General features: G+C 52.3%; 14 protein-coding genes across 14 annotated transcripts; 5 read left to right on the top strand and 9 right to left on the bottom strand.

Moving 5' to 3' along the window:
• Positions 1-5: 5 nt before the first annotated feature.
• PICMEDRAFT_10158 (hypothetical protein) lies at positions 6-1,628 on the bottom strand (the record flags this gene model as incomplete). The annotated part of the gene is made up of 1 exon (XM_019159640.1): positions 6-1,628. One exon carries the CDS (start codon positions 1,626-1,628, stop codon positions 6-8), a length of 1,623 nt encoding a protein of 540 aa, XP_019018242.1.
• Positions 1,629-1,861: 233 nt separating this feature from the next.
• Positions 1,862-4,522, bottom strand: PICMEDRAFT_15123 (hypothetical protein). The gene has a single exon (XM_019160678.1). It carries the CDS (start codon positions 4,362-4,364, stop codon positions 1,914-1,916), a length of 2,451 nt encoding a protein of 816 aa, XP_019018241.1. The 5' UTR covers positions 4,365-4,522; the 3' UTR covers positions 1,862-1,913.
• Positions 4,523-4,946: 424 nt separating this feature from the next.
• PICMEDRAFT_31487 (hypothetical protein) lies at positions 4,947-7,034 on the bottom strand (the record flags this gene model as incomplete). Its single annotated transcript, XM_019162703.1, has 1 exon — positions 4,947-7,034. One exon carries the CDS (start codon positions 7,032-7,034, stop codon positions 4,947-4,949), a length of 2,088 nt encoding a protein of 695 aa, XP_019018240.1.
• Positions 7,035-7,408: 374 nt separating this feature from the next.
• On the bottom strand, positions 7,409-9,166 carry PICMEDRAFT_19092 (hypothetical protein; the record flags this gene model as incomplete). The annotated part of the gene is made up of 1 exon (XM_019162105.1): positions 7,409-9,166. A coding segment is annotated over one exon (1,758 nt), but the record flags the coding sequence as incomplete, so codon positions are not given.
• A 740-nt stretch (positions 9,167-9,906) lies between these two features.
• Positions 9,907-10,770, top strand: PICMEDRAFT_10154 (hypothetical protein; the record flags this gene model as incomplete). Its single annotated transcript, XM_019159638.1, has 1 exon — positions 9,907-10,770. The coding sequence occupies one exon, from the start codon at positions 9,907-9,909 to the stop codon at positions 10,768-10,770; it is 864 nt and encodes a 287-aa protein (XP_019018238.1).
• Positions 10,771-10,935: 165 nt separating this feature from the next.
• On the bottom strand, positions 10,936-11,214 carry PICMEDRAFT_31359 (hypothetical protein; the record flags this gene model as incomplete). The annotated part of the gene is made up of 1 exon (XM_019162696.1): positions 10,936-11,214. The coding sequence occupies one exon, from the start codon at positions 11,212-11,214 to the stop codon at positions 10,936-10,938; it is 279 nt and encodes a 92-aa protein (XP_019018237.1).
• Positions 11,215-11,910: 696 nt separating this feature from the next.
• On the bottom strand, positions 11,911-13,146 carry PICMEDRAFT_21051 (hypothetical protein; the record flags this gene model as incomplete). The annotated part of the gene is made up of 1 exon (XM_019162182.1): positions 11,911-13,146. A coding segment is annotated over one exon (1,236 nt), but the record flags the coding sequence as incomplete, so codon positions are not given.
• A 391-nt stretch (positions 13,147-13,537) lies between these two features.
• PICMEDRAFT_71237 (hypothetical protein) lies at positions 13,538-14,461 on the top strand (the record flags this gene model as incomplete). Its single annotated transcript, XM_019163867.1, has 1 exon — positions 13,538-14,461. One exon carries the CDS (start codon positions 13,538-13,540, stop codon positions 14,459-14,461), a length of 924 nt encoding a protein of 307 aa, XP_019018235.1.
• Positions 14,462-14,524: 63 nt separating this feature from the next.
• On the bottom strand, positions 14,525-15,916 carry PICMEDRAFT_71236 (hypothetical protein; the record flags this gene model as incomplete). Its single annotated transcript, XM_019163866.1, has 1 exon — positions 14,525-15,916. The coding sequence occupies one exon, from the start codon at positions 15,914-15,916 to the stop codon at positions 14,525-14,527; it is 1,392 nt and encodes a 463-aa protein (XP_019018234.1).
• A 248-nt stretch (positions 15,917-16,164) lies between these two features.
• PICMEDRAFT_15117 (hypothetical protein) lies at positions 16,165-17,232 on the top strand. The gene has a single exon (XM_019160677.1). The coding sequence runs from the start codon at positions 16,203-16,205 to the stop codon at positions 17,088-17,090; it is 888 nt and encodes a 295-aa protein (XP_019018233.1). The 5' UTR covers positions 16,165-16,202; the 3' UTR covers positions 17,091-17,232.
• Positions 17,233-17,649: 417 nt separating this feature from the next.
• On the top strand, positions 17,650-18,702 carry PICMEDRAFT_15116 (hypothetical protein). The gene has a single exon (XM_019160676.1). The coding sequence runs from the start codon at positions 17,685-17,687 to the stop codon at positions 18,528-18,530; it is 846 nt and encodes a 281-aa protein (XP_019018232.1). The 5' UTR covers positions 17,650-17,684; the 3' UTR covers positions 18,531-18,702.
• Positions 18,593-19,510, bottom strand: PICMEDRAFT_15115 (hypothetical protein). Its single transcript, XM_019160675.1, has one exon. The coding sequence runs from the start codon at positions 19,269-19,271 to the stop codon at positions 18,711-18,713; it is 561 nt and encodes a 186-aa protein (XP_019018231.1). The 5' UTR covers positions 19,272-19,510; the 3' UTR covers positions 18,593-18,710.
• Positions 19,472-21,364, bottom strand: PICMEDRAFT_15114 (hypothetical protein). Its single transcript, XM_019160674.1, has one exon. It carries the CDS (start codon positions 21,285-21,287, stop codon positions 19,575-19,577), a length of 1,713 nt encoding a protein of 570 aa, XP_019018230.1. The 5' UTR covers positions 21,288-21,364; the 3' UTR covers positions 19,472-19,574.
• Positions 21,365-21,714: 350 nt separating this feature from the next.
• PICMEDRAFT_15113 (hypothetical protein) lies at positions 21,715-24,697 on the top strand. The gene has a single exon (XM_019160673.1). The coding sequence runs from the start codon at positions 21,801-21,803 to the stop codon at positions 24,660-24,662; it is 2,862 nt and encodes a 953-aa protein (XP_019018229.1). The 5' UTR covers positions 21,715-21,800; the 3' UTR covers positions 24,663-24,697.
• The last annotated feature ends 262 nt before the right edge of the window (positions 24,698-24,959 follow it).

Raw genomic sequence — 24,959 nt, 5'->3', positions numbered from 1 at the left:
TGTATTTATTGTATTCCCAAACCCTGCTTTAGCAGCACGTCGGTATATTTGATATTGTCCTCAAGTACTTGCCATGCTACTTGCTCATACTTACCCTGTTCCCTATTTTCCTGCTCCAGTTGTTTCTGAGCACCTTCTACAGACTCCTTGAGGATGCCGAACGATTCTTGGAACCATCCTTCTTTTGCATATATTTGCACATAAAAACCTAATACTTGACTCAGCTCTATCAAGTACTTGATTTGCACGCCTGTCTGAGCTACAAGTGACTTTTGTAAAATCTCTTTCGCTTCAGTTAGTGAGATGCGCAAAACATCACTTGCTTCCTCTGGTGAACTTTTATGAGAAATTAAGAACGGGAAGTACACCTGGTTTAAACTTTGCTTGAATCCAGCAGGGAAATTATCAAACTCATTAAACAACTTAATATCTCTTAAGAACGCCAAAATGGAGTTCTTTTGAGCAATTTCCTTGGTCTGAGCTAGAATTTTCCCCAAAAATACCACCTGCAAACTCACAACGTCCAGTCGAATCTGTAGTGTAGTGTATCCAATTAAAGAGCTCAATTTGGTAATATAACTACCTAATGCAGCACCTGATATTTCGATTTGATTTATTGGAAGCTTGTTGAATAAAGCTATGCTTTGTAGCTCCCATGGCAGCTGCAAGTTCAGTTGGGGGTAAATTTGAGCAAAATAAATTTCGATCAATTTCTCCACAGAAACCTTCTCCAAGAACATCTTCATAATATTTTCAGACGTTATTTCATTAGCAATTATGATCAATGCCATAGGAATGTGCGTGCTGATTTTTAGTTCACCTCTCAGATCGAAGAATGCATCAAGTAGCCTTTGAAAAAAAGATTCAGAACCTATCCTAAATTCGTAAGAGACGTTCAAAAGAATCTGTTCATCGTCCGTGCTTCTCAAGTCATCATAAAGGTCAAAAAAAAACTTTTCCTTCTCTGCAACCGTGACATCAGAGAGATCTAAATTGCAAGAATATTTCAGACAAACTTTAGATGACGAGAAAATCAAGTCATCGCCGACCGCCTTCGCATTATCATTAATGCACCGACATAAATCTCGTATTATGGAAAACTTTGAAATGGTAACCTTTCCCACAATTGACTCAAATTCGTCTAGGATTTCAATTATCGAATCGCTATCAATATCAATGTTTGAGGTTTCACACAAGGTGAAAAGATTTAAAATCCTATCCAGAACCAAATTGCATGCTTCCTTTGAAAAAGCTTCCTTAGATGTAGTTAGAATATTGTTTAAAAGGATCAATTGAACGTTTGCGAATAAAGAGATCTCCTTCACATCAGATTCCTTACTTAGAAACTGTACAATGTTAAACGGAACTATTGGTATTGAGTCTTGAATCATCACAACTAGAAAGGCTGCATTTTCTGGAACATCTGCTACAAAGTTGGAAAGTACTTTTAGTGACAAGATGCTAGTAGTCAATTGGGCATTATTTTGAATAGGTTGATTTTTCATCAAATGGCGATATACATTTTCGACCTCATACTTTGCAATCGTGCGCCTTTTGGTCTCATTCCTCAAGGAAACTGCAAGCGCTTCCAACAACTCATCGCTGTATCTATTCACAGCCTCCGGCATCTGTGACAGGTAACCTTGGTGACAAGTAACCTCGATGTAACCCGGACAACTCTCCACATTCACCCTTATAACTGGTTCTTAAGTCTAAAAAATTGTGAACTTTTTCATCACCAGCACCGCGTATTACGGAAAAGCGATCTAATAAACCTACCCAGATGCGAGTAAATTAAATGTAAAGGGATAATTATACAAATGATATGACACATATAAGTGTGACAATACAACTAACAAAAACCGGAAAAAAAAACTATAGTAACAGTGTAATGGTAAGTTATCCTCCTAACTCTAAACTTTGGAGATCTCCCGATACCAGCCCTCTCCTATATCTTCACCTCTCGTACCTACCTCTCTATCTATATGACCTTCAACGTTGGCATCGTTGAGCCAGTAGTGGTTGGATAAACCAGCAGCGTCCATGCGTCTCTTGGGGTCAAGAACTAGCATACCCTTGAGAAAATCTGCAACCTCCAAACTATCCTGTTCACTGAATTTGTATTTTTCTAGCAAAACACTTTCAAGCGGCCATGGCTTCAAATTCTGGATTTTGCGAAGCGTACGAAGGTTTGAATGGAAATAGCGTCTACCATAATGTGAGGACTTAACTAGCTCTTCAGGGATTGGTCCCAAAAGTTCCATGATCTGGGCCAAGTGGTCATCATTTTTACTGAATGATTGACCTACTGTTGGTTCAAACAGGAAATCACCTGTCAAAAGCTCAAAAATCAGGCATCCGATGGACCATATATCTGCAGAGCAGCCCCAGTCGGCTCCTAGGATGACCTCGGGAGATCGATATTGTCTTGTCTGGATGTCGTTAGTAAAATGCTTGAAGGTCCAACATGCATTCCCTAAATCTGCAATCTTGACTCTAATAACATCGTCATCGACGATTTCGTCTGCACTTGGTGGAACATAATCAAATAGACTTTTCTCTGTCTCATTTTGTTTATCCATAATCGACTGAATATCTTTGTATGACATGCGGCTCGGCAATTCAGACGAGGTGAATGAGCTCGAGCGAGCTATGCTGCCGCTATTAAGATTCGACGAAGCAGACAGGGGGATTGGGATATTTTGTTGGTTTTCGTCGGTATTTGCAGAATTGTTATTGTTCAGTGATCTGCTCAATGGCGAATTAAAAAAAGAGTTGGAATGTGACCGTAATGGAGATGGTAAAGGCTGGGAATCGGTGACAATTGTGTTTGCCCTTCTCTTACCATATCGTGTTTTACCATAGGACGCATTTCTTGCCTTCGCTAAGTTAGTCAAACTTTTGGTGTCGATACTACCATTTCCGTTGCTCAAAATTCTGCTAGATATCTTCTTCAATATGTGGCGTTCCCATTGTGTCTCTTCAAGGTAATTTAACAAAGCTTCGACTTCGTAAATGCCGATCAAGATGTTTTCAGGCTTGATATCTGTATGAATGATACCACATTTTCTATGTAAAAAGTCGATTGCCAGTAGAATTTCCTTGGCTATCTGCTTGACAAATTTGATCGGGAGTCCCTTGTGTTTGTAACGTCTTATCAAACCTAGCAAGTTCTCTCCCAAAACTTCAAACACAATACAGATATGGGTACCGTTACAACCTTTGTGGTCAAAGTAATCTATCAACTTGATGAGATATTGATGACCAGGATGCTCTTCGTCGGTTATATTTATCTTTGTTAAAAGTTTGATTTCATCCACTGCAGTTTCTCTATACCCTTGTGCGCTTCTTACCACTTTCATAGCCACATGAACGTTGTTCAAAGTATCCTTTGCAAGCCAAACCGTTGAAAAATGACCCCATCCTAATTTCCTTACTAATATATATCTTCCGTTCTTATAGGTTTCTCCAATGTATGCCGGATGGTATCCTCCTTCTTTGTATTCGCTTAAATCTTCTTCTGCTTCTTTCACTCCTCTATTGTTTGGGTCTATTTCATCGTCGTCTTCGTCGTCTTCTATCAGTGAAAAGTCCACAACGTGGAGGTCTTGCTCGTTGAGATCCTCATCATCGGTATCTTCTTCTTCTTCATCGTCCATGTCTTTTTTCTTGTCTGTGTCCATATCATAGAAATCGTTTCTGTGAGTGTCCCCATTAATGTCATTGATTAACTCTCTATGAGTATTGAAATGTTCCGACCCCGATGTATTTCGTCTTCTGTTGACATCTGGACTGTCTGCATCATGTAGTAGGTTGTTTTTCAATGTTTGCTTTAGAATCTTGGTCTCCGTTATAGTAACGACATTAGAGCCTACTACATCCGAGTGTACCATTTCTTCACTGACTTCAGCAAACGGTTCGTTGATCGACGTCAACACACTCAAACCATGGTTTTTCTTGCCCTTGGCATCTGTACTCGTTATCGACCGTGCTAGAGTCTGGTGATTTGGATTCTGATGGGATAAAGTACTGGACTTGGAATTGGAACTGGAGGAATCGGTAAAAGATGAAGCATCTGGAATAGTCAACTTCCGCTCGACCTCGGCATTTATAAGGCTCTCATCCCTGTTTATTACCGAAGTGTTCAATGAACCGGGGTTTGATTTCTGCTGTTTTTGCAGTGCCAATGAAAGTTTCGATGAGGCAGGTTGTGAATGATGAGGCAGTTGCTCTTGCCTCCTCAACTTATCGAACTCTGTGTCATGAGTGAGGATGTTCGGAGAAGCTTCAACAGCATGCCGTATCTTTTCATCGTGGATGTTATCATTACTGGTGTAGTTCGAACCACTGTTGCTTGACGGCATCGTCAAATGCTAAATGAGAGGAGATGAAAAAAATGTGCAAATCTTATCTGTCACTCGGCTGATACGATAGTGGGAGGTTCAATTCGCTTCTGCACCACTGTCCTCTGGTATCGTGTGCAAGAAGTACGGATGTTCCTGTAGTGTTGCGGCTCTCGCTCAAAGTTGGCACCACCAGGATCTATAGTTTGCAGAAATACTCTGCATTCAGAGCAACAGGTTGGGCCAAACATGCGAAGACCACTTCCAGTATAGGCTGTCTTCGGCGGAGCGAGTATTTGGAGCAGGGAAAAAAAGCGGAGCGATCGATTGCTGGCTCGTCAGCCACGCATGTCGATGTACTGATCTTAATTCTTCTCCGATATCCCAGAGCTTAATATTAAAGTGCATTATTATATAGATCAGAATGGTTTAAGTACAGCGCAATGGTGTGCAGAGTAACAAAAGGATACCGAATATACGACAGGAATATGTAGGTATATAAATATATACTGTATATAGAAAAAGAAACATTTCACTTCAAACGATGGCAATAAAAACGGATGATCTGAGAAATTAACTCATAGATATGGGAGTTAGGCACATCTATTTCATTTCGGAATCACCATCACCATCCTTCTTTCTGTTGGCAGCGATCTTAGCGAAGATGTCTGCAGCAGCTGCTGCTTCCTTCTTTTCGTTCTTCTTTTGCTTCAACTCGGCCTGCTTGGCGTTGTATCTGCCCTTGATAAGGTTACCAATGGATGCCAACTCTTCGTACTTGGCAACGTACTTGCCCTTGGTGGAGTCGTAACCTTCGTCGTATAACCATTCTTCGGTGTCCATCAACATCTTGGACAACTTCTCCTTTTCTTCTGGGCTAGCAAAGTCCTTGTACTCTTCTTCTAATTTACCTCTCAAAGTGTAGATGTATTCTTCAAGAGCATTCTTTCTTTCTTCGGTTTCTGCAACAAGCTTGTCGTCAGCGATCATCTTGAACTCCTTTTCGTGGAATTCGTCGAGGATGGTCTTGGTGAGGGTTGGGCCGAAATATTGAACGTTCAAGTCCTTGACCTTGACAAGCTTCTTGACAATCTTGTATTCTGGTTCCTTTGCTGCTTCTTCTTCTTCACCCTCTTCACCTTCTGCGGCTTCTTCCTTCTTTTCTGGTTCTGGCTGTTCAACAATCTCCTTGAATTCCTTTTCTGCAACAATGTATGATTCTTCAATGGTGTAGAAGCCTGATGGGTCTTGTCTGACCTTTAACTTACAGGTGGCTGATTCCTCGTTTTCTGGGACTTCGACACCTGAGACAGACCACTTGGCAATCAGGGTGTTGGTTGCAGGAGGCAAGTCCTCAGGGTGGGTGTATTTAGCATCGACCTCGAAGTCCTTGGTTCTGTAAAGAGTGATGATCTTAGTGGATGGGTAAGAGGCGCCCTTTTGGAAGACTTCCAGGTGGTCTGTGTCCTCGCTACCTTGTTCCCAGAAGTAGGTGACGGAGTGTAGGTTGATGTCTTCGAACTTGAAAGGCTTGACTCTCAAAGTTGGAGAGTGCATGGCGCAAATGAAGGCGGCACCCTTGGCGATGGATTCGTCCTGGTTCAAGGTGGTGGAGAAAGGCTTGCCGAAGATCTCGGTGATGGTGTTCTTCAAACATGGGATTCTAGAGGTACCACCGATCAACTCGATGGAGTCGACTTCCTCGGTGGTGAGGCCGGCCATCTTGAGCGCTTCGTGCACAGGGTTGGCTGCTCTCTTGAGGAGGGGCTGGACCAACTCCTCCAAGTCTTCTCTGGTCATCTGGGAAGAGACGTCGACGTCGTTCATAACGGACTCGATGTTGATTGGGGCGGCGGAGTTGGCGGACAAGACCTTCTTCAACTTCTCGGAGGCGGCCAAGACTCTGGAGTAGGCCTTGGCGTTGGATCTGATGTCGATCTTGTACTTCTCCTTGAACTCGTCGGCAAAGTGCTCGGTGATGGCCTTGTCAAAGTCTCTACCACCAAAGTGCTTGTCGTAGCCGGTACCGAGGACCTTCATCTCGCCCATCTTGATGGCGGCAACGGTACAGGTGTAACTGGAGTGGCCGATGTCGATGAAGGCAACCTTCTTGGGGTCCGACTCTGGCAAGTCGGTCTTGAAGACGCCGTAACCCACGGCGGCGGCGGTGACCTCGTTGACGATTCTGACCGGGTTGAGGCCGGCGATCTTGCACGCGTCGGCGGCGGCTCTTCTCTGCGCCTCTGTGTACCAGACTGGGACAGCGAGACAGATGTCCTTCACAGTGGACTTGGTTTCTCTCTCGGTGTTGTCTTTCAACTTGTTCAAGTACATGGCCACCAGCTGCACGGACGTGAACTCCTGCTGCTCGCCCTGGAATCTGACCTTGGCGCACGCCTGGCCCTCCTTGCCCACCAATGGCACCGTGGAGAACGCCTGTTCGACCTGCAAGTCTGGCGACTCGGTGGACAACCCCAACAGTCTCTTCAACCCTGTGACCGTGTTCTTCAAGTTCGACGTCTGCTGGTTCTTACCGGTCTCGCCGATCGCCCTGTTCTTCATTCCGAACCCGACAACCGAGGGCGTGGCTCTGTTCGACACCTCGTTGACGACAACGTCAATACCTCTGTTTCTTGCCACCGCAATGACAGAGTTGTTGTTTCCTAAATCGACACCAAATGGAGTGGACATTTTCTATGCTGCTGTTCTGTGTTTCTTGACTGACTGACTAGCTGCTGTGGCTGACTAACTCTGTCTCTGTCTCTCTATCTAACCCTACACAATTCTCAAACTACACATGTCATCACTGTACGAATGTCCCTGCCGTCCTATAAGTACGCTCTGGGCACGTCTCCTGCCCGGCGCCCGGGGTCGCTGGTAAAATTTTTCCTCGTTTGTTCCAGAACGTTCCCTTTCCTGCATCCGACCGACGCGTCGCTGGAGCAGCGGCCACCTCCTTTTTTTTCCTTTCTGCGGTCGATCGACGGAAAACAACCGAAAGGTCGATCGACCGCAAGGTCGATCGACCGCGTTTCTGTTGGGTGGCGCCGCTAGGCCATGCGACAGAGGGTCTGCAACGTCTTGAAGCCGTCGCTGTCGAGAAGCTGCACCGCCACCGCAGGGTCCTGGGTGCGGACGGCGCGCACCGCCACACGGCGGTCAGCATCCGAGAGCACGGAGTTGGCACAGAAGAGAAAGAACAAGACATGGAAACTGCTGAGTTCGGCAAGAAAGGTGTCCGGGTCGGTGTTGGACGGGGTGTGGAAGCAGGAGAAATAGGTTTGGAGAGTGCGGAGGTCGGCGTGGTCGCCCAGGTACTCTCTGTTCTCGACGGGGAAGGCGGAGGGAGCAAGGGCGGTGGCGTCGGTGGTGCGGAAGAGACCGGTGTCCTTCTCCGGGAAGCCGTGGGTGAGGGACACGAGGAGGAACTCGACAGGGAAGGAGGGCTTGGCATTGTGCTTGACCTGGAGCCCGTACTCGTTGATCTTCTGGTAGAAGATGTCCGGAACGTAGCGGTCGGGAGTGGCGGGCTTGATGAACATCTGGTCCGGGTGGGTGGAGGCGCAGACAAGGTCGGCGGTGACGAGGGCCTCGGCAGACTCGGCGGCCTGGTAGGCGTTGATGTCGATCTTGCCGCTGCTGTTGCCGCTGACGACGCAGGTGACGAACTTGCTGGAGAAGGCGCCGGTCTCGCTCCACTTGCAGCGGTTGCGGTACTTGAGCTGCCAGTGGACGGCAAAAAGGATCTCCAGCGAAGAGAGGAAGAAGGAGCGGAGGTGGCGCTTGCAGATGACGCTGCCGTCGCCGCGGCCGGCGTCGGACAAGTCCGAGAAGATGACGCCGACGGGCTGGAGCCCGAGCTCGTCGGCAAGGGCCTCCACCTGGTGCTCGTCGTCCCACTGCTGCAGCACGAGCCCGTCCTCGCGGTCCACCTGCGGGAACTCGTAGATGGCCTCCACCTGCACCTTGATGCCGAGCGGGATCTTGTCGTAGCGGGCGTAGCGGCCCAGCAGCAGGCCCACCCGCTGGACTCCGCTCAGCCGCCACGCGTTGATGAAGTTGTTCACCATGCCGCTGTTCTCGAACTCCACGTGGTCCACCATGCGGAACTCCTGGCGCTGCAACGTGATGGCCGACGGCTGGCACTTGGAGCAGATGCCCTTCGGCCACGGCTCGTGTCCCGCGGGGCACCTCCTGTTGATGGCGAAGTCCGACGGCTTCAACGGCGGGATGTAGCTCGACCCGCCCTCCTTCTTGTTCACCTTCGCGTTCAGCTCGTCCACGTACGCGTGGAACGACAGGTGCTTGATGTTGTGGTCCGCCTGGTACTCCCGGTCCCACGGCGGCAGCGGCGAGCAGTACTCACACATGCCCTTGTCCGTGTGCTTGCAGAGCGGGCCCCGCTTCCTCGGAATGAGGCCCGGGTCCCTGTCGAGCTCGTCGTCGAGCGCCGACTGTTTGGCAGCTGCCCGTGCTGACGTCGACGCCGCCGACCCGTCAATCACCTTGCTGATGCCGACGCTCTCGGGGACACTGCCCTTGCCCGAGATGCTCTGGCCCCCGCCCTCGTTGCCGCTCGACGCCGTGTACTTCAACATCAGCATGTCGCCGTTCTTCAACCCGAGGCCATCCACGGTCTGCGTCCCAACCTCCCCGGCGCTTCTCTCCCCGCCGTCCGGCCCAGGCATCGTCACCGACAGCGTCTGCGGGTCCATTGGCGGAAGCTTCGTGAGCACAAGCTCGCTGAGCACGTCCTGGAATGGAGTGTCGCCCTCGCAACTCAACCGGTACTGGCCGTCTTTTGATCTGAAACGGATTATCATTGCGATGCTTTTCTGTCCTGTTCTCTGCTTCTCTGGCTTATGCCTCAATGACCAGCACTTCCTGCTCCTCCTACGCTTTCTCCTCCTCTTCTGCCCTTCTCTTCGTCGCCTCCAGACACTGTCAGAGCCACCGACGGAGAGGGCGAGCGGGCTCGCTACATGAAAAATGAGGCACCGATCTGCACCGCCGGCCAGCGGCCAGCGGGCTTCGTGACGGGTCGGTTACGACGGCGGCGGCTACATGACGTGGGCCAGCGGCCACTGCACGCCTGTGGCCTGCTCTCCGATCGCTGTTTGCCAGGATACTTCGGAAGACGGCTTGCCCCAGGAGCCGCCACCACCCGCCAGGACAACGACGACCTGCCGCAAAGCTGCGGCCGTCTTCCGGGCCGACACAACGGGCCGCCGCCCACGTCGGTGCTTCGGACGGCAGATGTGGACATTGTAGAGGCTGTTGTCTACGTTGCAGACACCCCACCCCCAAGTAGCGTGGCCGTCGGTCCGTCCCCGGCCCGTCCCCGGCTCCTTCACCTCCCACTTCTCACCTCTCCCCGCCTTTCCTTCTTTTTCACACCCTCTCCCCGAGAAGCCTCGTCTTCCTCTCCCGGATCTGTGCACAGTCCATATCAGATGCTCTTCTCCTCTGGCCACGACGTGTTCTGCCGCCGCCAGGGCCCACAGACAAGCCACAGACAAGCCACAGACGATAGAGGAGAACAAGCACACACCGCACACCGGAAATGAAGACAGCACACATCAGAGGACTCTGTCGTCGAATCCCCCAGGCTGCCCCACAGCGATGCTACTCCGCTGTGCCAACACAGACCCCGAGCAAGATCGGAGTGTATGCGTTTGGCAGATACGCGTACTACGACGCCGTGGTTGCCATTGCGGACCTGAACATCGTCCGCACGGACGCATACTACATTGCAAGACAGAGAGCCAGACTAGAGCAGAGGGAGGACGTGCACATGCGGCCCGAGGACACGGTCGCCGGGGCGTCGGACACGAAGTCGCATGTGTTCGACCCGAGGGCCGGAACCAAGGCTCCCAGCTTTGAACAGGTGTTCGGGGGGTCGTCCAAGACGGCCACACAGTCGTCCCGTCGAGACTTGTCGTACAGAAACAAGCACAAGCTCATTGCCGGCGTCAAGGTGCCTGCCCGGCCTATCGACCCGGACAACTGCTGCATGAGCGGATGCGTCAACTGCGTGTGGGAGTTGTTCAACGAGGACCTTGAGGAGTGGCGACACAAGCGACTGCAGGCCGCCCGCCGGTTGATGGCGCAGAACGACCAGGGCGGGTTGGGCGCCAAGGGCAAGGTGGAGGTGTGGCCACGCGACTGGGAGCTGCCTCCCCGGATCCTGGACGCCAAGTTCGTCTCTTCAGACCTCCGGGCACACATCGAGAAGAACAAAGGCAAGATGGACGACCCGGACGAGGTCAAGGGCATGCCTGTCGGGCTCCAGGTTTTTGCCATGTTCGAGAAGAAGAAGAAGGAGCAGCGCAAGAACAAGTGGGAGAAGTCCATGGACAAGGCCTCCCATGCCACCTCCGTCGAGCAGCCGCTCAAGCCCTCCGACCACTCTTCCGCCACGGTTTAGTGCCGGGACCCTTAGACATACATACAAGCACGAGCCGGTCCGGCGGCCCCGTCGGGTCCGCCTCGATGGCGCTACGCTCCGTTTCTCTTTTTTCCCTCCTTTATTCATCCTTTCATCTTGTGTATTTTGCAGATAAACATTTTATTCTATACAGAGTACATGGGCCTAATTAACGTCAACACCTTTGGCCTTCAAAAACGTCTTGGCCTCCTTGATCTGCTCCGTCAATTCCACGTATTTGTCTTTCTTGTCCTGCAAGGTGTACACGCCGTACCCGAGACTGAACAGCGTGTAGCATCCAAAGGATACTAGCGCCCACCATGGCACGACCGGAAGAACCTCGTTCTGGAAAACGGCTGGAGTAGGGAAAACACCCACCCACAGCGCAAAATAGATGGCTGAGATTGCCAACGCGTACACTGTTGTCTCGTAAGCTTTAGTCATCCTGTTTGTGATGTGTTATTCGTGACTCGGTGTAAAAAAGTATGCAAGTCTCCTTCCCGGAATTGCCACACACGATGCCGAAGATGGTGACGGTATTGATGAGGTTGATGAAGATAGATGCTGATGATGTTACGTGGTTCCTTCTCCGCGGAGGAAAATCGGTTCTGGGGAGAAACTGTTTACGTAAGCGGTTAGACAGTAGCGGGTGTAGTGTGTGTAGTGTATTGTATTTCGATATTAGTACTACAGAAAGATCGGAAAGTGTAACGTTGGAAAAGAGAAATGGTGGCTAAAGATTAGCGTCAGTAATGTAACGAAAGAAAACAGAAGGTGTAGAAGTAAAAGTGGCAAAAAGAGGAGGGTTCAGATCAAGGCCAGGACGAGGCCAAAGAGTCCTGCGGTCCATCTGCCGGCTTCGAGCTTTCCGACTTCGTTCTTGTGAGAAGAGTGGGAGCTGATTGACGAGACAGAGGCCGAGGTGGAGATCGCCTTCGCGGAGGAGACTGCCGAACTCGACACGGCACGGGACAACGATTGGGGAGCAGAGTGGGAGGAGGACTTCTTTGTGGTGGACACGGAGTTGATTAAGTCACTCTTGTTCACCGTGAGATAAATCGAGGTCTCCGATGCGGCCGAAGCAGTAGAGACAGAGAAGTCGTACTTGGTGACATTGGAGGCCTTCGAGCCGCCGGAAACGTAAGGGTTGAGATACTGGTCGACGTCGACAAACTTGCCCTTGTAGCTGACGCCGACACCGTTGTCGATCATCCACTTGATGTCTTTGTTGGCCTCCGGTAAGGTGAAGTTTGCGCTGAAGGACTTGTCGTAGCTCTGGATAAGCGAGGCGTTGCACTCGAGAGCGGGGACGTCGACAACCTCGGTCTCGTTGATGGTTGGAATCTGGGCCTTTGCAAGCTGCTTCTGGAAGTTGAAAAAGTCCTGCAAAAGAGTCACCGAGTCGTCGTCGTCGGAGATGTCCACCAGGCCGTAGTTGGCGGTCTCCTGCGAGTACTCGTAGACGAGGCCTCCGTCAAGAATGTCGATGAGCTTGTCGTTGTAGATCCCGCCGCTGACCTCGTCGAAGGTACGCGGCGAGTTCTTGTTGCAGCCGTACTCGGAGAAGAACACCGGCACGGACGAGTTCTCGAAGCCGGACACGAGCTTCGAGTAGCCCGAGGACTGCCAGTCGCTGGAGCCGGAGCACCACTCGTACGAGTTCAAGCCGAAAAAGTCGATGCTGGAGACGTCGCTGTCGTTGCCGTTGATGGCGCAGGTGAGGTACTCGAACGTCGGCATTCTCAACGAAACCACGTCCGCGGCGGAGTAGCCGACGTAGATCTCCCGGGCGTCGTCGTCGTCCGCCAGCCGGTTCTGGATGTACTGCTTGGTGTCTCTGGTGACCGCGCGCAAGAACTTCGGGTCCTTGCCGGCGGAGGGCTCGTCGTTGATCACCTCGTTGCCGACGAAGAAGCCGATGACGTTCGAGTACGACCTGAAGCTCTCGATGACGCGGAAAACACGGCTCATGTAGTAGGCGTTGTACGAGCTCTCCGGGTCGTCTCTGTTCAAGCTCTCGCCGCCGAGCGGCGAGTTGACGTCGAGAATCACGTAGATGCCGGCGCTGTTGAAGATCGACATGCACTCGTCGTGGTTCAAGTCCGGGTCGATTGTGTAGATCCGGATCGTGTTGACGCCCAGGTTCTGGAGCACCGTGGCGTCTCGCGCACACACCTCTGGGTCTGTGAGCACGTCCGACGTCATGTTGTACGTGTAGGCGGACGAGCCGCCCGGCTGGTAGTCCACGCCGTTCACAAAGAACACCGACCCGTCTGTAGAGTTGGTGCTGGGGCGGATGAACCGGTTGCCCTTGAGCGTGATCGGAAGCAACGCCGCAGCCGGGTCCAGGAAGGCGGCCAGACACAGGAGGCTGGTCCCGAGAGTGTTGAGCGAGAGCATCTGTAGCGAGTGTGGGGTGTGTGTGTGTGTGTGTGTGTGTGTGGAGAGACGGCGTTTGGCACAGCACCACAGCACCACGCACAACAATCAACAACACAAACAACACAAACAACACAAACAAAACAAACAAAGACGACCACGGCTCGAAACGTCAACAACCCGCCCACCATCGTTTTTCTCGGCAAAACAGCCCCCGCGCGTGTGCCCGCGCGTGTGCCGCCCTCTTCTCCCGACGACTGGGTGTCGGACACTTGCAACTCGGGCTGGTAGCAGGCAGACAGAAGGATGTTTGAGGACCAAGGAGCGGCAGACGGGGCCGTGGACGGGGGGAGGGACCCGGGTGCTGAAGAGCGATGGAGCAGCAAGCATGCTGTCGGTATCCACGCTGCTCAACCTGTCGCACTACGTGCTGAGCTCGGGGATCTTGCTTGTGTCGTCGATATCGGTGCTGTCGTTGGCGGCGTTGTACGTGTTCCAGCGCAAGCTGGTGTACCCGTCGACACTGAACAACGCAAGGAAGGTGGTGGACACGCCGGCGAAGTACCAGCTGGCGTACGAGGCGGTGACGATCGAGACGGACGACGGGGAGCAGTTGCAGGCGTTTCTGCTGCTGCACGAGCGCAAGGACCCGGCGTACACGAACAAGACGATCTTGGTGTTGTCGCCCAACGCAGGGAACATCGGGCTGTTTCTGCCCGTGGTACACCACATCTACGAGAACATGAGGTACAACGTGTTGATCTACTCGTACCGCGGGTACGGGCATTCGACGGGGACGCCGTCCGAGGACGGGTTGAAGCGGGACGCGGACGCGGTGATGCGGTACATCACGTCGAACAACCAGTTGTCGCAGAGCTCGGTGATCCCCTACGGCCGGTCGCTAGGCGGGGCGGTGGCCATCTACATTGCGGCCCGGTACGGCCACCAGATCGCCGGGCTGATTCTCGAAAACACGTTTCTGAGCATCCCCAAGGTGGTGCCGCACGTGTTCCCCGTGCTCTCGCCCGTGAGCTGGTTGTGCACAGAGGTGTGGAACAGCGAGGAGGACATCAAGTTGGTGAGCCCGCAGATCCCCTGCTTGTTCCTCTCGGGCAGCGAGGACGAGATCGTGCCGCCGGAGCACATGAAGGTGTTGTACGACACCGTGAGCGACTCGATCGACTCCCAGCGCAGCGTGGTCAAGATCTGGCGGGAGTTCAAGGCGAACCACAACAACACCATCGTCGCCCCGGGCTACTGGGACACGTGGGAGCAGTTTGCCCGGGAGATGGTGGTGCCCATCGGCAAGTAGCGTGCCGCCGCACGGACGAGCAAACTGTATCAGGAAAGACCTATATAGCAAACTGCAAACTTTTTACCCAAATACCAAATCTATCGAGAAACACACCCACCCGCCCCAGGTGACCACCTCCACCAGCTTCCTCACCCACTTGTTCTTGAAGTGCACGTACAAGCTCCCGCAGCTGTTGTTGCCCTCCTGGTCAAACACGCCTTGCCCGTACTGGATGTATCTCCGCACGTTGCACCCGTTCCAGAAGTTCCACCACTTGGCCCGCTGGCACGGACTCGTGCGCACAAGGTTCTTCGTCAACGGGCCCGTCGGGCCGTCGATGTACTTCCACTCGAAGGGCGACCAGTGCTGCCGTGGGTCCTCCGGCTCGAGCTTCGGGTCCCCCCACGCACCATTGTACTCTAGCCACTTCCCGTACTTGGACTCCCGGAAGGGATGCGACCCGTTTGCAAGACTGAGCTCCATGCCCGCCGCCTCTCCTGAAAGGTTGTCATCGGCAGGGGTATAGGTGTAAGCAAGGTAGTTCAACGCAGTGTTCCAAAGACCTCCCCGGTCAGTAAAGTCGCTCAAAATCGAATAGGGAAGATCGTGGCTATGTTGGCCGGTGCTTGGATAGTTGGCGTGCGTCCCACGGGCAGAAAAGATCACGGGCTGCACCCCGTTGCCAACGGCAATTCCAGAAGAGTCCAGGGTCTCCTTCTCCATGTGATCGTAAAAATATGCACCTCCTCCTCCGTGTGCAGACATCCATATTATCACCGGCTCCCCTTTATAAAAACGCACCAAGCAATGCTCCCAGTCCCCTATGTGGTCTCCGAATGGCCCAAACCCCATGACAAACGGTCCGAGATTGAATGAGTAGAAAAAGAACCAGTATGCGTCAACCCACCCTTTTCCCTTGTCGGTCACTATGAGGGTCACGGGTGCGTCCTTTATTTCTCCGTTGTAGTAGTTTGGCTTGTTGTGCACCCCCGTTATCCACTCTGGGTCCACGTCAAAATCTGATAGTGATGACAGGAAAACCAACTCCTCGTGTGTTGACTGAGGTAGGTTTTCCAAATCTGACAAATGCAAGACCTGGTTTTTGTAAAGTGGATCGTTTCGGTCTTTCCCCGGTAAATCTATCACTGTACCGTTTCTCCATGTGGGGCGAAAATGTGAGACATACTCTTCAATGTCGTATGGTAAGTACTTTTCTTCCGAGTAGAGGAAAACAAGTGGAGCGTACTTTGCAACGTACTCCGGTATACTCCCCGGCTTCAACGTTCGTGACTCCGGAGAGGGGTATGCTTCTAGCGGTGGGAGGTTCTTGTAAGAAGCTCGTGACTGGAGAAGAGCATCTAAACGGTCTTCAACCTCCTTCTCCGAGAGCCTGTCAATTGGCGACGCCTGACATGTCGGTATGCAGGTTTGGAATAAAAAGCTCAATACCGCAAACAGTTGTAGTAGCAGCATTTTTGTGGTATTTCCGGCCCACATAAGTGTCACTGGTCCCTTCGTGTGTGACAAACAGGTGCTTTATTGTACGAGAAAGAGTTCAACTGAGCATTAAGCGGAAAAGAATAAAGAATGTTTCTCTTCCTCCGAAACGGTCCAAGGGCGTGTTACCCGATTGAGCAATTATGGCGGAAATATCGTGACATGTTTTCTTACTTTTTTCTTACTCTGTTCTCGTGTTACATGAGGATGCAAGATTTGTACTTCAATTGGGCACCGGAAAGCTGCTATATGGATAAAGCATATGACCGCTTCTCCACAGAGAACTCAATGCTCGGCTACTACAAAGAAAGGCAACAGGTGCAAGCTATATGCTCTTCCGGGAGGAAAACGATGTCATATTCACGTTAAGCGTAACGAAAAACAGGCCGAAAAAGAAGTCCAAGCTCAAAAAAATACTGCTGTAAGAGTGTCTGGAGTGCTTGCCACTAAAGTTGAGGCAAAGATAAAGCTAGATGTGCAGAATTCAAAGACTGCAACTAGGACAAAAAATGACACGTTGGGAAACATCTACGTATTTACGTACGCTCATATGATGCATGCAAAGCCCACAACGATGCCGTATCTACACCTTGCCGAACCTACGCCCAATAACTGGATCAACTACAGCAAGACTTCGCCGTTTGACCCGTGTGACCAGATTCTCATAAAAGTAGGTTTTACTCGGAAAAAGCCTGAGGTGAGAATCAAAGAATGGAGAGAGCAGTGCGGACACTCGGAATTTATTCTGTTATATCCTGGATGCCTGGCACCCATGTACAGAAGCGAGCCTGAAAAGAAGTCGATGAAAAAGCTGGAAAAGCTTTTCCAAAGCCTGAAGATTGGGAAAAGCTCAAAAGGTGGTATTCTTACCCCACTTAGTAACCGCACCCACCAGAATTATTCCAACCTGAACGCAGAGCGGACTTGTTTTGTGTCGCCGACGGCTTATCAGTCTGAGCAGCGCATTCATAAGATACTGAGAGAGAGGTACGGGTCTGGGAAGTTGTTCTGCGAAGGGTGTGCGAAACACAAAGTACTTGCGTCAAACCAATTGGCTCGAACCATTGGTGTGCATACTGAATGGTTCTTGGTTCCACGATGCGAAATGAAAAACGTTTGGCTCATAATTGAAGGTCAATGCAAAGTATAGGAGACATCGGGAGTTGATCATATACTTCCCTAGTTCTCCTGCTGTCTCTTCATGTCATTGATTAATTACTTTTGTATATCTTCTCATTAAAAATTAGACAATTTAAACCACTTAATATATCTTTACTAAGCTAGAAAACATCTTTTTGTGTTTTTATTACTCTATCATTGTTGACATTTCTCTTGCATTGCAAAGTTGGTAATTTTTGAGATTGCTCCTTTTCAAATATCTTTAGTTGAACAAGATTTCTGAAGTACTAATCTTAGATTACATTCAAAATTCAACTTTAAGTCCATTTCAAACCGTCTTTCAGCCGAGGTTTGGCTAGCTCTTTATTATCTACATTGTAATAAACCATATTGAGTACTTCTGGGCTGCTATATATTCATCTCATCAGTAAACAGTTTTAGAAACATTAACTGTGTCATGAGATGACAATGAATTTGTCGCACATTTTCGGGGCGATCCTCAACCGCCTCGAAAAATGTTATCGCAAGTTCTCCAGTTTATTCAACGACAAGGTTGATAAGCAGGAATGTTTTAAGCCATAAAAGGCATCAGCTTTTACCAAGGGTAGAAACAAAACGGCAAACAATGTCTCTTCCAGAAAACTACACTCTTACCATCCTTGGTGCTGGTGTTATGGGATCTGCTGTTCTATCAGCGATCTTGAAATCCAAGCCATCACCTTTTCCAAGCCACATCTACTGTTGTACAGGATCGTCCAAATCTGCAGATCGCTTACAATCGACATATGGCGATGCGATCTCAACATCATACGGCACAAATAATGCTGAAGCTGTGAGAAAGGCGGACGTCATCATCCTAGGATGTAAACCTTTCCTGTGTCAAGCGGTCATCGATAGTGTTAAAGATGCTTTGAATGACAAACAGATAGTCATTTCATTGCTTGCTGGATGGACAATCGATCAATTGAGTTCTGCTATGGGTAATCCTAATATTGCTCGTGTTATGACAAACACACCGGCCAAATATGGCTGTGGTACGGCAATCGTCTCGTTTGCGCCAGTCCTACAAGGTTCAGAGTCTGTAGCTGTTAGAGACGCAGTGATGGCTCTGGTTGACACTGTGGGCATGGCTCTCGAGTTGCCGGAAAAGAACATGGATGCTGCCACATCCTTAGTTGGTTCTGGTCCAGCATTTGTTTTGCTAATGATGCAAGCACTTGCTGAAGGTGGTGTCCGTATGGGCATACCCTACGAAGTTGCCAAGAAATGTGCCGCCAAGGTTATGGAAGGTACAGCCAAGATGGTTCAAGAGAGCGGTGAGCATCCTGAAGCTTTGAAGAGCATGGTTTGTACGCCTGGTGGAACCACAATTGGTGGCCTCATGGTGCTCGAAGATAAGGGTGTGAGAGGTGCTATCTCCAGATCTGTCGAAGAAGCAGCAGATATTGCTGCTAAGTTGGGCAAGAAATGATCAGCTAACCGTTTTGGCCTGTTCGTTTAGTCTATACCTATATACAATTATTTATAAAAACTTCTTTCCTAGGAGTGATAATTATGAGATAAAATGGACGCAGTTAAAATCTAGCAATCAATTTGCAATAATTGTTTTATCAACATACGTTGTCGATTTTTCAAGTAAAAAAGGACTCTGCTAATTCTTGAACTCCTCCATGATCTTCTTGTATTCTTCTTCTTTGAGAGTCTCTTCGTACTTCTGCTCTTCTTCAGCAGGTAATTCACCTCTTTGATATTTTTCACTGTACTCAGCTTCAGCTGACATGTCCTTCTTGGCTCTGGTTAATTTTTCTTCCTTCAAGGTTGAAAAGGTCAAGATTCCAAACCAAACCTCCAAAAAGCTGTAGGTAAAGACAATACTGTTACACAACACAACCCACGTTCCAAGGTAGCAGTAAGCACAGAGTCCAAAGAAAAAGGACAACCTGATGAAAATTGTAGATTCGAAATAAGAGCTGTTTCCCTCGAAGAGTGGACCAATGTCGGACAATACGACTGAGATCAACACCACCCCGATCGTACCATATATGGGAGACTTCTCATTGACCATCAAAAGTGGTAAATTCATTGAAGAGGATAGAACCATCACTCCTGAATATTCAATCACTGTTCGTGGGGACACGATCATTTGGTACGCCACAAACGAGAGGAGTATTAGACGGGCTGAAATTAGCACCCTTGATGAAAAAATGGCCATTTTGCTTGTTGTCTCCTTTTAGCCTCCTTTCTGGATAGTTAGGTCTGTAATTCTGCACCTGTGTGTAGTCTATCCAAAGACGCTGATGCTGAGGGCAACTGACTGAAAACCGCCTTTTTGAGTGAACAGTGCCAGCTGTCGATCTGACACGATAAAAAAAAACCTTCTCAGTGCGAGTACGCGTGTACTCCCTTCACTTGAGCCTGTAGGTGGAACTGAAGTTTAGTGTTCTAAAGAGGGATATATAAATTCCTTACAAGGGTATAGCAAACATCATGAGATTCGGGAACATGCCCGGGTATTTCAGATGTCCTCAAATATTTGTTTGCCATGAATTTTCTTATACCACGCCATGGCATCTTTTACACGATCTGCGCAATCACCTCCGCATGCGGAGAAGCTGAAGAGGAAATCCGACGTATCGTAGTGTAGATCGTGGACCCGGGATGTTAGTTCTTTGAACTTGCTGCTCATGGCATTTGCAGAAAGCTTTTCCTTGATGATGAGTAAGTCCAAGTCATCCGAGTCCAGCAAGGCATCGATCAAGTCATCATCCATCTCCATGTCGATCAAATCCAGCGTACTCTCTGTATCGATGACACAGGAGTCGTTACTTAGCGAGTTGAATACCCTGGCCGGAAGCACGGCGGTACGTGTTCTGAGCCATGCCTGTGTGGAGAGAAAGTACTCAAGACAGTTTCTTTCCTCCATCTCCGAAGGAGCTCCACGGTAAGATTCTTTGTTTTCGTTTCCCTCGTTCAATAGGAAGCCATACTTGTGCGGGAGGTCATTCCTCTCTAGTTTGCTCCACTCGGTGTGCATCTGTCTGTACATGACTGGCTCCCATAGCATATCCAACAGCAACTCGGACCATTTCGAGCGACGTAAAAGGAAAGAGCTCAAACTGATGCCGTAACAGTCTTCTGTGAGGATCAAGTCTATGTCTTTGTGCGTGAGTTTCGAACTCTCGGGATCCAGATCCAACCTGCCGAACTCACGACGGTGGGCCAGGGTCGACCAGGTCATATCTCCATCTCCAATAGCATCGAGGTTGTCTGCGTGGTAGAGGAACGCGCCGCTTCTAGAGGCCTTTTCAATGACAGAGAACACCACCTCTTCGAGGGATCTTTCTGGCTGCATGATCATCGTGTGCAAGTCGAGATACCAGTACCATTCTTCGACATTCGGGTTGTTGTAGGAGTGTGTTCTCATCACCTGGCGCATGAGGTCAAACCTCTCCCAGCCTTCCCTGCTTTCGTGTTGGTATCTTTTCTGGTGTCCCGAGATGGAATCGAGAGTGTCTGTGCGGACGGTGGAGGCAATGTTGTTTGCCGAGTTCTGGAACACGAGCTCGTAGTTGTGTCTCCGAGCATATGCCTTCTTGTTCAACGTCGAAATCTTCTCCACCAGCCAGTTTTGCCTAGACATTTCCCTCTCGATGCCGATGTTCGGAGAGCTGCCGAGGATGATGTAGATCTTCCGTTTCGGCAACTGGTTTTTCGAGAGTCTCCCTCCCAGCGTGAGGATGTAGCCCAGTGTTTTCAGGAAGCCGTTCTGGGCCTTGTAGTTGGCCGTGATGGCCTTCAGCTGCTCGTCGGCCGGATCGAGGTTGTTGAAAGGGTAGATGCCCGGGTTGGCGACCACGGGGGGAGAGCCGGGGGTCGTGCGCACCCGGGAGAACTGGATATTCTGGAAGCCGAGCGGCTCGTGGTTCGGTGAAAGGTACTGGTTGATCCTGTTGTAGAAGTTGTAGTTCTGCTGCGTGGGAGCAAAGAAGTCGTGTGTCTGTGGATCGATCGAGCCGCCCAGGAACGGGTCCAGAAGCACCGTGCCCCTGCCCATGGGCACCACGTCAAACACCAGCAGCCCCAGCACAACAACAAGGAAGAGGGGGAGCGTCATCGGGCGCTTCACGTATTCCAACACCGCTGCCCCAATGAGCCTCCTATTGCGTTGTGACTTGTCTTTACCTGTAGTGTCTTCGTAATCGACGTCTTCTCGGTAGTTGGAAGACATCACGGTGCGTGCGGCTCTAGCGACGGTATATATTTCCTCTTACCGGGTCCTGCTATGCACTCTTCTGTCCAGATTCCATGTCTATGCGGACAGAACTCTCCGTTTTTCCATCTGTCGACACAACAGACACGTCCTGGAAGCAAGGCTCTCCGACGGAAAGCAAGCAACGGCTCCTTTTTCCTCAAGGCTGCTTACGTAAGCAGCAAGAAGCCGTCTTTGGCTGCCGCCGATGCGACATTTTGTCTGTCGCGGGCCATTTTTCCCTCCGATCTTACTTTGTGGCCGAAAAGGGAAGGAAAGAGCGATAAGGCCAGGCCGGGCCGCAGCCGGTGGAAAAAATCGGTTGACAGCAGAGAAGGAAGGTGAGGGAGAGAAGGCAGGAAGGACAGAGGAAGCATGGAAAGTGGAGAGATAATGGAGAAAAGGGTGAAGAAAAGCGAGTTGTGAGGAAGAAAGGAGTTTATTGGAGCAGACAGGACGGTACAGACCAAGAGAAACTTTGAGATGGGCAACATGGGCAACATGGGCAACATGGACGATACGGTGATAGGGCTGAGGAGCGTGCCGGAGCTACGGCCGTCTGCGGAGGAGTTTGTGCATCCGATCCGGTATTTGTCACAGCCGGAGGTTGCGGAGATGGGCGAGAAGTACGGGATATTGAAGGTGGTGCCGCCTGCGGAATGGCGGCCGAGGTTTTCGCTTGACTGGGACACGTTCAAGTTCCACACGAGGATCCAGCGGCTCCATGAGCTCAACTTGCGGAACCGATCGAGGGCCTGCTTTGTGGAGGGGTTCAACTGTTTTCTCCTGTCGCTGGGGGAGGATCCGCTGGAGACGACGGAGGACTTGTGTCTCGGGGTGTCGGACGAGTTCCCGCTGCGGCCGGCGCAGCTGCGGCGGACGCACCTGAACGGGTGGATGGAGCTGAAGGACGGCAGCCGGGTGCACGTGCACGACATCTTCATCAGCAGGGAATATCGCCGGTGGTTCTACCGGGTGCACGACACGGACAAGGAACTGCTGAAGCGGCTGACGACGTACTCGAAGCGGCTCCTGTCGATGCTAGGGCTTGCTGAGGGGTCGCCGTCCGAGGCGGGTGCGGAGCCCAGCAGTCTGGCAGTCCCGGCAGAGGTGTCCCACACGACGCTGCGCCGGCTGATGGTGTCGCCTGCGGCGCTGCTTGCGCAGCCGGCCAACCTGAAGCGGCTTCAGAGGATGAAGAGCCGGATGGCGAAGAGCGATGGCGGCAGCAGGAAGAGGAGGCATATCAGCGAGGAGGACCCGTTAACTCCGCCGGCAGAGAAGCCGCAGCAGTTCAAGGCCGACGGGGACACGAGGCCGACGAGGACAATGAGGACGACGAGGACAACGCCTACAACCAAGCCGTTTTTCCCGCTGACGCCCGAGATCGTGTCGCCCGAGGCGCTCGACGAGACGTGTGTGGTGTGCCACAGCTCGGACTCGCCCGAGACGACGCTACTCTGCGACGGGTGCTCGAGAGCGTTCCATATGCGATGCCTCCCTGTCCCGCTAGAACGGGTGCCAAAGTACGACTGGTTCTGCGGCGGGTGTCTTGCCGGGTCGACGGGGATCTACTCGGACTACGGGTTTGAGGAGGAGTTCGAGAACCGGTTCAGCTTGAACGAGTTCCGCAAGTACTGCCAGGAGTGGGAGATCGAGTTCTTGCAGTTGCTCCGGAGCGGCGAGTTGGGTGCGGAGCTGAAGTTGAAGCCCGAGGAGACCATGAACCAGCTTTCGGAGACGACGATCGAGAAGGTGTTCTGGTACCTCACGAACGGGAAGATGCGGATTCCGAGCGGGCTGGACAGCATGAAGATCCGGTACGGCGCAGACATCCACAGCAGCGTGCCCGGAGAGCTTTCGGGGTTCCCGTCTGCCGACAACCCGAGGATGCAGGAGGAGGACCGGGAGTACATCCAGAGCGAGTGGAACTTGACGCGTCTCCCGTTTGCGCAGGGCAGCTTGCTTGAGTACGTGTGCGGGAGCATGTCGGGCGGGTCGGGCGAGGCTGGGAAGGAGCAGATATCCGGGATGTCGATTCCGTGGCTCTACGTGGGCGGCCCGCTGTCGACGTTCTGCTGGCACAAGGAGGACCACTACACGCTGTCGGCGAACTACTCGCACTTGGGGGCGCCGAAGAAGTGGTACGGGGTGCCTGCGAAGGACTGCGGCGCGTTCGAGGAGATCATCAGCGGGATAGCGCCGGAGTACGAGGCCAAGCAGCGGGACCTCATGCACCAGCTCGTGAGCATGGTGTCGCCGGACGAGTTGCGCCGCACGTCTGCCGCGGGGCAGCGACGGTTGGAGATCTACGAGACGGTGCAGCGGCCGGGGGAGTTCATCATCACGTTTCCGAAGGTGTACCACTCGGGCTTCAACTACGGCTTCAACGTCAACGAGGCGGTCAACTTCACGCTCCCGCTCTGGGTGCCGTACAGCGTGTCTGCGGTGGACGAGTACGAGCGGGTGAGCAAGGAGTGTGTGTTTGAGACGTTTGCGTTGCTCCGCAAGATTCTGGCGGACTTGGCCACCGACGCGGGCTGTGCGCAGTGGATGCGGGACACGGGTGTCACCCGCCAGGCCACGGACGACGTGCGCCGCTGGGTGTCTGACAAGTACCATGGCGAGGTGAGGCGGTTTCTGGGGGCGCTGGAGGCCCCGGGGCTTGCTGACGCTCTGCGGGGCATGAAGCGGGTCAGCCTGCGGGAGTATCTGGACGAGCGCCCCGCAGCGGGCGGCGCTAGCGGTCCAGGGGACAGTGACGAGGACGAGGACGAGGACGAGGACGCCGAGGGCGACGAGGTTGACGACAAGCTCTGCACCGACTGCAAGACGCGCGTGCACTTCCAGTGGGTGCTGGTGGACTTGTACGCGGACTGTCTGGCCCAGCTGCCCGGCGCCGGCGCCGCCGACGCCCCGCTGCCGACTGCCGGCCTTGGCATCCGCCACCGCGACGTGGAGTCTGAGTGGCGGGCCATTATCGAGCGTGCTGAGGAGCAGCAGCAGCAGCAGGACCGCGGTCACGGCGACCGCCCCGGCGACGGCGACCGCCTGCGGCGGTCCAGCCGGCGGATCCAGACCAAGCGCCTGCGGCCGGCGGCGCCGACCGCAGACGAGAAGGAGCGCAGGGAGCTGCGGGGGTCGTTGCTGGCGCTGCGGCGGGAGAACGCGTTCTTTGGCACGTGTGTCTTCTGTGTGCGGTGCTTTGGTCTGGAGCTGCGGCGGCTCGGGCCTGCCGAGCGGACCCGGGCGGTTGCCGCTGCCGTGCGTGTCGAGGAGTACACGACGGCAGAGCTCCGCCACGCTGCGGAGCTCTGCACCGTGGCGGCGGCCCCGCCAGCGCAGCCGATGTAGCGGCAGACCCGGTGTGTGTATGTGTAATGTACCATGAAGACAGACGAGCCCTGCGGGGCATTTCAAACTGCCCGAAACGGCAACTCCCCAGAGTGCTTCGCGGCCGCGGGGCAAAAACATGCTGGCGCGCAGCAGCCAATGGGAGGCCAGGATGGGCGTGCCCGTGACGGGCGCTGACAGCTCAGAGCGGCCGGGGCGTCTTCGCGCGGCCGTCGCGGGCGCCAGCGAGGCCCGCGGGGCAGGCGGGCGGGTTGCGGCGACGGCGCCAGTGCTGGCGCTGGAGGGCGACGAGGGTCG

The sequence above is a fragment of the Pichia membranifaciens genome, assembly GCF_001661235.1.
Source record: "Pichia membranifaciens NRRL Y-2026 unplaced genomic scaffold PICMEscaffold_2, whole genome shotgun sequence".
Lineage (NCBI taxonomy): Eukaryota > Fungi > Ascomycota > Pichiomycetes > Pichiales > Pichiaceae > Pichia > Pichia membranifaciens.
This window is presented reverse-complemented; position numbering and strand designations above follow the sequence as displayed.